Here is a 13918-nt window from a genome sequence, read left to right as displayed (position 1 = left end):
GAATTTTTGATGTTTTTCTCCTGCTTGATTTTTCTCTGCACTGAGTGATTTCTGCTGATGTTATTTTGCTCCCTGTCTCCCAATAGTCTCTGTGCTCTCTCATCTTTTTCTTGATCTAGCTTTTAATTAATATTTGAAAGTAAATTGTTGACTCTTATGACTTAACAAGATAATGTTGTTTAAAATTAGCTTGTAAGGGTTGGTTCTTCTGATAATGCTTATTGCTTTTTTCCCCATTTTCATGCATATGTAAAAAATATCTAATTACAGGTTTTAAACACCAGGAGCAAGCAGTGTTTATATAAATCTATAACAAAAAAAAATCTATATTTAAAATTTCCTGTAAACAGGGCAAAATAGTAGTTGCATTTGAAAATACATAAAATCTTTGAAGCATGTTTCCTTTGCAGCAAGGAGAGCCAGGATGATCATTGGTAGGCTTTGTCTAGGCTAGACTTGCCAGTCCTGTTGAAACTTGAATTATCTGATTTTCAAGCGTGCATCTTCTATGACTGTAAACTTGGATACTTCAGGGAATGGTAAATAGGATAGTGAAACTGGAAGAGAATTTAGATGATTTAACTTTCAATGCTTTTTCATGAGGTCTTAATTTTATTTAACGTTGTTGTTCATTTCTAATAAAAGAAATAAATCTGGAAGTACAGTATCAGAGGACACTTTCTCTGAGTTTTCTCTGAGTCCTCAGTGATACCTGATGTCGTAGGTAGAGGATTACTTAAAAATCTTCTTTTTCTTCTTGTTTTCTTTTTCCTTTTGAGCTCTTTAGGACTCTCTGTGTTAGTCTAGTTTTAAAACAAATTTTCCTTTAGTTCCAGTAGGTTTATTTTTTTTTTGTTTTGTTTTGTGAAAGACATAACTGACTGTGATGGCAGTCTGTTCAACATTGTGCGTTGTTTCAAGTGGTGCTCCACCAGCTGCCAAAATTTTGTTAAGTCTTGATCTGTGGAGGCCAGTGGTGAAATCAAGGCATTTTGCTTTGCCTATCTGTGCAGCAGAGGACCGAAAGGAGACCAAAAGCTCTAACGTGGTGGTTTGGAGAAGAGGCTGGGTGTGCCTGGACAAGTGACAGCATTGCTGACTCAGTAGCTGCTAGCCGCCGGTGCTGAGAGGAGCTGGTAGGGTCAGAAGACAGGAGGAGGCTGAGTGACATGGTCCTACGCTTTTAACAGAATCACTCAACAAAACATGATTTGTGCCACGTAGGAGATGGAAGATAATGAAGACCAGCATGATTAGCTACTGAGGGGTGTCACCACACAGTTGCGGAGTGGATGGTGATGACTTACCACCTACATCATCGTGTCTTCAGTGCCAAAGAAACTATTTGTAGCCAGCTTTTAGACGAGGCAATGCCAGGTGTCTCATGTGATTGCTGAATAAATGATGGGGAAGTCAGATGGAGGAGGGGAGAGGGTGTAAGAAGAAAAAAGGTAAAGCTAACTGGCAGGCCAGCAAAGCACGCACTGAATTTTTCATCAGCAGTAGTTGATTAGGATATGATTTAGATGAGACTTGGGGAGGAAAAAAAGGCAGTGGAGATGTAAATTGCCTTACTGATTGCAAGATCAGATCTCATGTCTGGACAGACCTCTCTGCTTTCTGTAAATTCCTCCATTATTGTGGTTACTTTGAACTCCTTTCTTTCCTACGTAAATATTTTGCGTCTAGCTGCCAAATTTTTTTCTGATAAGATTTTTTTCATTTCTTCTACTTAATCCTTTTCTCAAATCTTGCAGTGAAAGTTTGTAAGTATTTCTCCAGACTTCTTTCCAATCATTTATTGTCATTGCAAAAGTGTAACATGTTGTATTTTTTTAAATCAACATCCTGTTTCTCCAAAGAACAGAGCAAATGGAAAGCAAGGGGCTACTTTGGCATGTACTTCTGTGTTTGTGTTGCATGTTTTATGTGTAAAATTAAAAATATTCCTGATGGAAGTAATTCAGAACTAGAAGGCTTTCACAGCACTCCCTTAATTGAAAACAATCCATCTTTTTTCTTTCCATTATTGAATGTAACATGTTCTTCTATTTATAATATACAGCAATAGATAATCAAGATGCGTGCTGTAACTTCATTCAGACTTTAGAAAGACAGACATCTGAAGTTGTTTCTGCTCCTTGCAGCAAAGAAAGCGTACGTAGAAGAACTTGAAGATTTTGGCTGATGGCCAAATTAAACTGGTTGAGGGTGTATTTGCAACACTTCAAATAAATATCTGCTTGTGTTACTGCTGTATCCATTCAGAGTGTAGGGAGAAAAAAAAGAAGAAAAACTTCCTTGTGTCTTTTCATGCAGCTGTGTGTAAAGCCAGGGCACTGGCAGTTAAGGATTGAAAATATAGTATTTGTTTGTATTGTCCATCAGTTGCCTTTTGTATGAGAGATTAGATGGAAAGTATGTGCTGAAGGATGCCCAACTCTTGGGATATGGAATTTCAAGGTTTGTTGTAATGCTGTGAAGGTTGCTCTGAGGCAAAGCCTTAATATTTCATGTGGTGGTGCCAGTGATTCCCAGAATCTAGCCTATCGAGTTGACATGGGCATGGACAGGATTATTTGTATGTTAGCTGTACAGTTGAGGAAGTGCAGGAAAACCCAGGAGAGTTTGGGTGTGACTGGATGTGTGGGGCCCGCGTCAGGCCTTTGGGCCTTCTCATGGCTGCTCTGGACACCTCGTCCTTGGCCCTCATTCCTTCTCTGTGTAAAAACGCCTCATGTTTCTCTCCCTTTCCCCTTGTTTCCTCCCATGTAAACAACAAGGGACCTGCTTGACTGACATTTGACAGACTGCTGTTTAACCACCCTGATGAGTTGGATTTCGGATAAGATCATCAATGTGGCCCCGTGTCCTGCTGGGCCAGAGGGCTGGAGGAACTCGCTGCTGAAGCGGAGAGGGTTTTGGCTCCGTTTGTGCACAGGATGCCATGTTACTTTTTTTGAAGGAGCGTTTTCTTAGAACTGATTGTCATTGTATTGAGTCCAAAAAAGGTGAAACAAGTCCTGTCTTGTTTTCTGCAGGAACAGAGCCGAGACAACCTCTTTACAGTAGAGAATTCCATACAAAAATCTAGTGAAACTATCTACTGGCTAAGAAATACGAAAACCTTGCAAGAATATTTGGAAAAGCTGGTTATGTAGATACTGTGGTGATGAGCACGATATAAAAACATTGACAGAACATACTGAAAAACATCCTGCAAATATCCTGTCAAAATGGCTCCGTTTTAAAATATTTCTACTGTAGGGATTTTTAACTGGGAAATTTATAACAAGTAAAAACATAAAGCTCTTTAAAACACCAAATAATAATAATTAGTAAGGAAAAGGAGAAACTCTAACCTGGAGTTTAAGTTTATAACATGGATTTAATAATTGTGACCCAATTTAATCCTTTTGGGTATGCAGTGTAGCTTCATCTCCTATGAGAGGCAGATGTCAGACTGCATGCATGATTTTTGAGTCATTCTGTTAGTCCTTAGAAGGTAACATATGCTTGACTCCGTTTGGATGAATAGAAAACTGTTTTATCTTAAGACTGGAATTTAGGTTGTCATTCTACAAGGTTGGAGCAATTTATTTTTTTCTTGAGTGGAAAAAGTAATACTATTTGAAAACGTGAATAGAGTGTAGGCATTTAGACAAATTGCAGACCTGAGAGAAAATGCTGTTGTCAAAAGAATCCTAACACAATAATGATTGTACATGAGATCACAAAAGGAATAAATTAGAAATATATTTAGACTAGAAATCAGAAATTACCCATTCTGTTTAATTATTTAAGTAGCAAAGATATTAAAGTGATCTAGTTTGAGGTTGCGAAAAAACACTCCATTACTATGTTGGATGATGAACTTTCAGGTTTGTCAAATAAGCTGACCCTGCATGCTCAGTAAACCATTTGCCTCTCTTTAGACAAGGTGTGGAAAATAGTGCTAGTCATTTGTTGTCTCTTGACTGACACTAATAACTCAAATAATTCTGTCTCTAGCTAAATAATTTCAAACAGTTTCTATATGAAGATGTTTTTTTGCTTAACAGGGAGCAACTGACAACTGATTTTAAAGGACAGGAAGATATGTTTTTAAGATATTTAGTGACTGTTTAGCTGTAGTAGTTTTTTAGGTTGTTGTTGTTGTTGTTTTTTCCCCAGGGGAATGGATATGCTTGCAGGAACAAGCTTTTCATTTTCCAGTACCTCTAAGATACGCTCTTAACTCTGTGTCCCGTCTAAACATAACCTTCCTCATAATAAGGACTGATAAATACATACAAATAATGAGATAACAAAAACAAGCACAGCCATATTTCAGGCTAATAATGTTTTCCTTGATGTCCTTTACTAGCATTTAATCTGACAAGTAGTTACGCAAAAAGATGTTTAAATTTTAAATGGTTTTTCCTTTGAAGAATGTCTTTCTATACAACCTCAGGTTTTCAAACATTGGGCAGAGTAGTTATTCACACTTAAAGATTTCTTAGTTAATGAGCACTGGGGAAGAACTGGGCACAAAGAACTTGCTGGTATGGACAGAGGGAGGGAAAAGCAACGGTTTGGTGTTGGGACCAAAGAATGTTGCCAGCCCAAGGACAACTAGAAGAATGAATTCCTTTTCATGTCATCTTTGTGTTTCAGTAAGCATTTTAATGAACGAATTCTACAGCGTGGCAAAAGATCAAATGGCAGATTATGTCAACAAGCCTTAGTTGAAAATTATGTGGGTGACTTAAAAGAAATTCAAATTCGTAGTTACGTTTAGCTGTAATGCTGCTTCACTGGGTTTATAATGGGTCATTCTTAGCATATCCTTAATGCTTTTTTCCTTAGACACCCCATGATTTCTCAATTTTATCTGCAAAGTTCAAAAATTCCCATGTATAAACATAACGAAATTAAAGAATTTGAATGTATTTAAAATTCTTCAGAGGTATTAAGCATGAGATTTAGGCTGTACATTTGTGTACTTGGAAGGTGAATATTTAAGTATGTAAAAGGCAAATTCATCTCTGTATATTATGGGCTTTTTTTTCCCCTTTTGTAGAAGCAAAACCAAACTTAGCTGGATGGTTGGTGTTCTCAAGCTTCTGTTTCCCCCCCTGAGATCTCCTGCAGCACATCTTTCCTTCCTATCATGTACCACTGCTCCCTGTATCCCTTGGTTTTACCTGTTTTCCTTGTTGTGGAGGTTCAGTGAGATGAAGTTTTAAAATTGTAGTAGTGTCACTGTGGTTTGTGAATAAAATATCACTGTTTGGTGAGTTCTCAGTAAATGGTCTTCCATTTACCTCTGTAGAAGTAAGGCAAAGGCTGCCATTAGAGGTCTGTACTGTCTCTCAAATCATCCCCGGCATTCCTTGGGGTTCATGAGAACAAAGCTGAACTACTAGCAGCATCATGCTGACAAAAGATGTCTGTCTTTAAGAGTTAGCTTAGGCTTATCATTGGGTATGAACAGGTAGGTGGCAGCTGTCTTGAAGGAAGAGAGGTTTTCCTTTGGAATTTTTTTGGCAAAAGTATTATTTTTCAACCTCAGCTGACACTCAGGGAAAACTCAATTTAGAAGGATAACAGTGATATTACAATGAAAGTATTATGTAAAAGTACCAGTGCAGATGATTTCTGTGGACTTCTGAGTATATAGGAGATGTGAGAAGTCAGTGTTTCTGTATCTCTGAGATCACTAGGGAGCGATCTGAATAGGAGTAAAACTGAAAATATTAGTGTAATCTCCCTGGGAGGGGTATTTTTCAGTGTTAAACTAATATGAGAGCTGCTCTTTCTGCTAACCAAAGTAGACAACACTGGAGACTGTTTGGGATGCTTGGGTAACCCCTGTGTTCTTCTCAGCCTTCCTCTTCTAGATATCTTGGAATTAAGCCCCATGAATGTGCACAGACCTGATGACATGGATAAAACTTTGACAGAGTTGCTACACATATGCAAAGTGGGAAACTGGCAGAAATGAGAGAAAAAATTACCTGTTACAGAGACACCTTCAATTTTCTTTATAAGAGAAGATCAGAAAATGCAGACCAAAAATTCCTTGAAGACTGCATTGACTTTACAGCATTAAGAAAGTAACAAGCAAACTTGGTGTTAGCTTCTCAAAGTCTGCTGGATGACAATATTGACATTTGGCTTCAGTCCCGTCGTATTCACTGCCACTACTTAGAGCTTTTTATGTTTCTAAGGACTCGTAGGAATTTCAAGTCAGCTCTGTTGTAATCCTGAAATTCCACATGAAGTGATCTTTCTAGGCTTATTAAATAGGTCTCACTTGATTCAAGATGAAAGATGCCTGCTTTGTACCTACTGAGTTGTGTTCTGTCGCAGTAGGACTAAACCGTTCAGGCCAGCCCTCTGTTTCTTTCTGGTCATGTAAAGCAGTTGGAAGACAAGAAGTTTCATCACAGAAAAGCACCACCAGAAGTCTGATTTCCATTAATAATGGACTGCCGAACTTCTATGCCTGAGCATCAAATAATATGAAGTTGGGGCACAAGCACTGTTTTCTTTAAAAGCAACACTTGGAAGAACACATGATTTCTTCTGGGGTAATTATCATCTTTGTGCTTCCACACTACCCCCATTTTCTAGTTATTTCATGTTCACGTTTTGATCAAATTTAAGCTTGCTATGTGTTGTCTTCCAAAGGAAACCCCTGTTTTCCATTTATTATTTAAAAGTATATAATCTAAAAGAGATCAAGGAGTGAATCTCTCAAGTTGTTTGGCCATGGTTACCTAATTTTGTCTTGGTAGCTGATGCTTTGGCAGGATAATTTATTGCCTTCGTGTGTACTGCTTAATGTATCATTTGCACAACAACTGTCCACAGCTCAAAACAAGGATTTGTCCAGATACAATCAAGTTAGTAATAAAGTTCCTTTGCATCTCATTGGCTTTAACACTGAAAACTTGCTAAGAATGTGTATTTCTGTTGCTTTTTTTTTTTCCCCTTCCTTTCACATTATTTAAATAAATTCACATTATTTAAATAACTATTTAAATAACTTTTCTTTGCCTGGTTTGGAGGGTTTCTTCCATTTCTCTTTCTGATGTTGTTTAAGATTCATTGTGGAAACTTGTTTTAGGTTTCTCTCTTCGTTCTTTAAGCCTTTGGCATGATGCTTTCCTGCAAATCCCTTCTGTTTAAAAACTCTGTCAGCATTTCTTTGTAGGGCTCTCCTTGCCATTTTTCCAAGCCTCTGGTCTCCTCTTTGTCTGGCAAAGCAAATGATCTCTCTCAAAAAGGAAATCCCTTTCCATTTTAACTTTATCTGATGCCTATCTAATGCACAACCTACACCCAAACATCTCGGAGGTAAACAAAGGTTGTGCACAGCTTCCTCTAAATGGTTAGCCTCTGCTTTGCTTAGGTTAATAACAAAACCAAACAAAATAATAATAAAAAAGATGATTATGAAGCTATTCGGGGCAGCGCAGAGGTTTTCTGAACTTTTTTTTTTTTGTTTTCATTCAATTGCAGATTGATTAATATGGCTTTAGGGACTTGCTGTATCTGCTTTGCCTCAGGTCTTGGATGGGAGCCAGCGGTCCGACACTAGATCTCTATTCAAAGTAAAGTTACTCAAAATGGGCTGATAAAGTGGATGGAACAACTGACGAGTTGGTGGCTTCCCTACCTTGAATTTGCTATTTTTAGTTTGGGAACTTCACTCTATTATCTGCTGCTTTTGGATTTGCAGGCACTAATTTTCACTTCCTTTCAGCTTTTTTCAGCCAGGCTATTAAGATCTGTTCTCCTGGATGTGGTGCTACTTACAGTGCCATTTTTTTGTTACCTCTGAAATTAGGACAGCCCAGAAATCTTCATGAGAACACTTGTGCTTGCTCATTAAGTGGAGGTACTGGCAGCCTCTTCGCTGTACGTCTGTGTGCTGATCAATACAGTTATCTAATTAACTCATAAAAGCCATTTAAGATGATGCTTTCTCAATCTAACCGATGTTAGTCCTGAATAACCCAGCGTTTGCCTCTCTGTGCCACAGCAGTTGAGGTTAACCAGAAGTTGAGCTGTTAGTTCTCTGTGTCAAGTTGGAAAGTCTCTTGAGGGGGGAAACCAAGAGACTTTCAGGAAGAGCTGCTCAGATGTAGAACTCTTCCCCTTTCTTTTTCTTTACTTCTTTTTTTTTTTTTTTTAACTTGGAATTTACAAATATTACTGTAACTTGCATTCTTTGGGGCTGTGAAGGCTGCTTGAGTGGGTGGTAGGGTAACCACCATTTGGAGCTTTGTTTTTTCTATTTGGTCTTGGGATACAATTTGTATGTTCTAATACATTCTGTGGAAGAGCCCAGATTTCTGGATATGTGATTTATAAATATTCAAAATAAACAAGTGTTAATGTTGCTGTTACTGCAGCCATCATTCCATCATGATCTGAAAGGCACTTAGTGTAAAACGCAAATAGGTTTCCATCTGTCTAATCTTGGTGATGATATTTCCATGATCAGCTTTCTATCTATAGTGATAGCTGTGTTATCAGCATCATCTCAGGGTTGTGGAGTGGATGTATAAATGTACAGATTTTCTTCTAAAAATGGGGGAAATGGGTTCTCTTAGGAAAAAATAAAAAAAAACAAAAACAAACAAAAAAAACTCAAATAGCAGAGACAAAGAATAGGTAAATACCAAATAAGAGAATAACTCAAATTGACAGTAGAGGGGGAGAGAAAAAGAGGTGACCCCCCCCCCCCATATTTAAATAATGTTGTGATGGAAATTTTATTAAAATGTGAATGGGACCCCTCGTTGTGAATGGGACCCCTCGTTAATGATGCCAGAAATTATTCTTACTGTGAAGTCTCACCTCATTTAAATTCTCCTTTTTGCTGTATTAAATAAATCTGTTACCACTGAATAAAAGTGAAACTAAAATGATGCGCTGGAATGGCCATAAGAGAAAGATGTTCTTGAGTAACTCTTAGAGCATCCAGGCACTTGAAGTTTGCAGCAAAGTAGCTTGGATTTTATTTTTAATATCTTGTAGACTGGTGTTTCCAATAGAACATAAGTGTAATCTCTAAGCATCCATTTTATATCACGGTAATATGAAAAGCCTGTCTGGAAGCTTGCTTATGGAGTGGATCAGTTGATCACTTTATTCCAAGCTCTTTGGATTTTGTTTTTCTATAAAATCCTAGCCTTCTTAATATCTGTTTACTCAAAAGGAAGGAAAAGTCATGTTGGATTTTAAGAGTGACATACATCTAGGATCTGTGAGTAGAAATGAGGTTCAGTTTGCACCACCAAACCAAAGGCTTTATCTCTGTCCAGAAGCACGGGTGAGAAGCTGACAGAGCTTCCTTCAACATGCAAAGCCCTCAACAGCTTCTTCAGCCAAAATAATAATTATATATATATATATATATATATAGTGTACTAAAGGGATACGCTTTCTCCAACAAAGCTCTTCAAGCTTGTAGACTTCCCCATCCCACAAAAACGTCTTCACTGTATCTATTAGCTTTCAGTGCTGATAACACAACTCTTATCAATGTGTGATGAAGCATCTCGTTCTTGTTGAACCATATTGGGTCAGGGTATGAAGAGAATCAGGATGGAATTGCGGGTGTGCTGGTCCTCAAGAAAAGTAAGTCTGAAGCTCAAGAATACTGCCTGTGTGGATCAAGTCATAGTGAAATGTGAGGTATATCTGCAAGCTTTGTTCCCTGTCTTGGAAATCAAAACTGGAAGAAGGGAAACAAAATTCAGCATGCAGGCAGGCTCTCATGGTGTGCTTGATTGTGTCCAGGAGAGAGGATTTCTGGCCTATGGACTGCCCAAAGAGGAGAGGGGACACAGAGGAGAGAGGTTTACCTGCCTCTTGTGCAACAAGCATGAGTGGCTTTGCCCTCATGCATTTTACTGCAGCACACCTCTGCCATAGCAAGTTGTCATCTATAGACACTTGTCAAACCACTTTTCTCTGTTATCTAAATTTGCTTCAAAGGCAGTCTTGGTCAGTTTTAAAGCTGAAGCTCAGTGTAGTAACTTGGTTTTATGCTACATTTTGTATTTAAAATAGAAATATTTTTGCACGGAAATACTTCTTCAGTGAATTTGAGTCTTGTGGTGAAATGTTTTTGACTGCACCCTGCCCCAGTTCTGTTTGGTGTTTTGTGCTGCATTCATACAACTCAAGCGCAAAGGCACTGGCAAACACTGTGTTAGGATAGCCCTAAGATTCTAGGGTCAGCCTTCCTCTGCTGCTTTAAAATGATCTTTAAATTAAGGAACAATGTAACCAGCATATTGCATAATTTGTATATCAGTGCCAATGTCCTAAGTAGCACTAAAGATCTGTTTTAAAACAAGCCTGGTTGTATAGCTGGAAGTCAGAAGGTGTTAAAGCTTTTGTGGGCCTGTATGTAGTACAGCCTAGCTCTTAATGATGCACCGGAATTATTTGACTGTAATGTGGCTGGTTCCTTCAGTGGATGGGTGGGCATTCAGTATTTTCAGATCTTACTGTGCAGCTCTAAGTCTTAGTTCATAGCCACTTTCCAAACTGCACTGAGTACAAAATTAAATAATTCTTTGTGTGTGTGCTCACTGATGTTTTACCACAGGTTATTTTTATTTATTTATTTATTTATTTTTATTTTTTTAAGAAACAGTACCCTAGGGAGTTCAGTGGATGCTGTCATTGCCGTCTCATAGCAGGAGAGCTGAGGCATGGAGCGATGGATGCAGGCGGCCTGAATCAGAACCGCTCTGGCCTTTGGTGCTGAGGTGCAAGAGGCTGGCCCAGCCAGCTCCTCCACCTACGGGGGGGTGTCTCCCAGTGGTAAGCCAGCTGGGGATAGGGAAATTTCCAAGAAGTGTCTTGAAAGCTGTGAGAAGCATTTGCTTGGGATGTAGAACTAAGATCAGTTTTGGAGGCTTCTCTTCTGCATTTTGGGAAGAAGCAGTGGCATATGCTTAGATGAGGACATGGTCGTTGCTACCTTGCAGCCCTGTCACCGGAGCATGAGGATGCTAAACTTCAGTGCTAAATAATCTTTATCATATGTTTAAATATATATATACACACACACATATATGTATATATACACACACCAGTTTCTCTTCTCTTTTCTGTTTCAGAGATTTCTGAGACTTTGTGTTTGCAATATATGTTAAAAAAAAAAATCAGGTCTCCCATCAAGCTCAATCCCAAATACCAGAAGTTCACTTCAGTTATAAACTACTGAACCTCATCTTAATGCTGCACGGGATTTACCTGTATTTCTATAGGTGGCACCACTATCTCCGGCTATGGTAGGATCTTAAAACGATGCTCACGTTTGTGACATTATTCGCTGGGTTTTTCTGATCACAAACATCTTAGCCACATACATAGCTCCTGGTAATTCATTTTTCAGCTGTCCCCGTATTTTGTTTGCAGATGATCTTGTGAAGTGAGCCACAGATGGCACGAGAGCATGTCTGCCCCCCATGACGAGGGGTCTGTTAGGAAAAGCTGATCCGTTCGTGGTGGTTCGGTGCTGGGCCCTGTCGGCAGGCCGTCTTCTTACAGAATTATAATGTCAGCCTGGGTTTTGCTGGCGGGTGTTTCCCTCTAGTTGCTGTGAGTGCTAGATTGGTAATTAATATATATATTTAAAAAATAAGGACTTTTAAATGCTACTTTTCAAAGTGAATTTGAAGGAAATGAAATGCAGAGCACTAGAAAAAATGAATCCCAGTACAGGTAGCATTTCCCGTTTCTGATTTCTACCCATGTATTAAAGTACAGATTTAATACTTCATTCTTTGTGACAAAAATGATTCAAAGAGCCATATTTTTCAGGGCTTTTGAACTGAGGGTTTCTGAGGGTGTCAAACAACGTTTAGGTAATTAAACAGAGAGCTGCTCCGCGCCATAAATCATCAGTTTCCCTCTTTTCCCCCAGAAACTGCAATTCGTGCCTCAATTTGTAAGTGTTCCGATAAGAATCGCCTGGTGCATGTGTCAGCCTCGCCTGGAGAAAGGCACCACCCCTCTGCCTAAAAGAAATGGTTCCTCCTGCTTTCATAAACAGTCATGTGCAGAGTTCAGCAGGGCCTGATGCCTCCGGAGCTTTTTCCTTCCCAGCCCGATTGAATCAGTCTTCACAGAAGTACTGTGAATCTTGTGGCCTCCTTTGAAACAAAAGGGATTAGGAAAAACTCGCTTGGTTATAAGACTTCGGAAAGCAAGGGCAGGCAATCTCGGTTGTGAATATTTTCTGATTTTTCCAGAAATCAAGCAGAAGATTGAGCTGCTGATGTCAGTTAACTCTGAGAAGTCGTCCTCTTCAGAAAGGTACAGCTACATCTTTTGCATGAACAATTAATGGTGTAGCATTGCAAAGAAGCAGCGCAGGGCTTTATTTTTTCTTTTCTTTTCCCCCTTGTCAAGTTTGCTAATATCGTTTCTGTATTGCATGCTGGTTATTGTAATGTATTAATTGAACCCCCCTGTTTTTGGTTAAGCTTTGTGCATTTTTGCAAAGGCTTATTGATTTCCTTTTTAATGAAGTCTACTCGGCTGCAGCATGCAAATCATAATCAAGCAGATCAAGCAGGCTGCTGGCTTGTGTGTACTGTTGTTGCAGACCTCATTCTTTTTTTTTTTCTTTTTACATTTGTGCAAACAGCATCTCGATTTCTAAATTCATTTTTAAAGATTTAGTGTTTTTGTTGTGTTACAGGAAACCGTTCTACACTTAAAAAGGGTTCTTTTGAATTAAGATTAACAGAAAATATAACTTGGTGGAGCATTTTAATGTCCTGTTATGTGGAAAGGGAGTGTCCTTTGCAAAGTAGCTCAGGAATCACAAATCCCCAAATTAGTCACATTCTGTGAGATAGATGTGATCCTTGTTCAAGTCTGTGCTAGGAAATGGAGCAGTCACTGCATGCAGTAATGGTTCATGCCTGCAGGTAAGGACAAAATGACTCATAAGTGTTTTTAAAGCAATTATTTTATCTGTCAATCAGATTATTACAATTTTAAGTAGCTGTTTCATTTTAAAGAAATATTTTGAGGCACTAAATGCACGTTAAGTTTTCTGACATGAAATGACCTCCTTGTGATTATTTTGTTGTTTTTATGCGATCCAGCCTGTTTGCTTCTGTTTTACTTGCCACTGAATTTTAAGAGAAATTTTTATTTTGGAAATTGCTTAAATCTGGGGCAGTATAAGATAAATTTTATCTCATTACTTACAGTAATCATGTCAGCTGTGTGCAAAAGACCAACCGGATGTTATATTTTGCCATTTTAATATTGGGCATTGCCAAAAAAAAAAAAAAAAGATGATGAATTTTATGCACTCAAACTGTACGTTTAGCTGAAATTATTATATAAAGTACATTTTATTGAACGGTTCAGCATAGCAAGAAATGATAATGTACTGAAAGCTGTCTTAAGGAAACAGGGTAAAAGACAAATCTTCCAAAATCAGTGAGTGCTGTGTGGCATGCATGGTTTAAAAAACAAAGCATAAAAAATCAAAAAGAGCAGTTTAGTTTGATTTATAGGTATATTTGTGTAAGACGTGTAGAAGCAAATTGTATTGCCTTTCAGTAGCTGTAATATAACAAAATACCAGCAATGAGAAATACAGAAAATGGTGGGGGGGAGTGGGTTGTTAAGTCACCTTTCCAAAATGGAGAGATACGAGAACAGCTTTGAGATATAATGTATTGATTTATTCAAAATTACTTATCATGAAAGAAAATGATGTTTATTTGTTTGCCTCTGTCCCACTACATCTAAAATTTTTAAATACAAGACTAATAAAATGGTGGTGATAACAGAGAGGATGATGAGGATGATGGGGTGAAAGCAGTAGAGGAAACAGGTGTTAACTTGATTTTTGGAAAGGCTTTTCTATAGATTTGGC

General features: G+C 38.3%; 1 protein-coding gene across 5 annotated transcripts in view; it reads left to right on the top strand.

Moving 5' to 3' along the window:
• The window catches only part of SRPK2 (SRSF protein kinase 2), a 145376-nt gene that overhangs the window by 38554 nt on the left and 92904 nt on the right, over window positions 1–13918 (top strand). Inside the window, exon 3 of one of the 5 annotated variants that reach the window (XM_035315825.1) lies at window positions 12270–12333. The exons of 3 other annotated variants lie outside the window; for them this stretch is intronic. In XM_035315825.1, coding sequence (XP_035171716.1) covers window positions 12296–12333 — 38 coding nt within the window. In that variant the 5' untranslated portion in view covers window positions 12270–12295. Of the gene's footprint in view, window positions 1–12269; window positions 12334–12831; window positions 12954–13918 lie in introns of those variants that run through there. One more of the 5 variants, XM_035315747.1, reaches the window with a different exon arrangement.

Source organism: Oxyura jamaicensis, chromosome 1, assembly GCF_011077185.1.
Source record: "Oxyura jamaicensis isolate SHBP4307 breed ruddy duck chromosome 1, BPBGC_Ojam_1.0, whole genome shotgun sequence".
Classification (NCBI taxonomy): Eukaryota; Metazoa; Chordata; class Aves; order Anseriformes; family Anatidae; genus Oxyura; species Oxyura jamaicensis.
The sequence above is the reverse complement of the archived record's forward strand: the minus strand, read 5'-3'. Positions and strand labels throughout refer to the sequence as shown.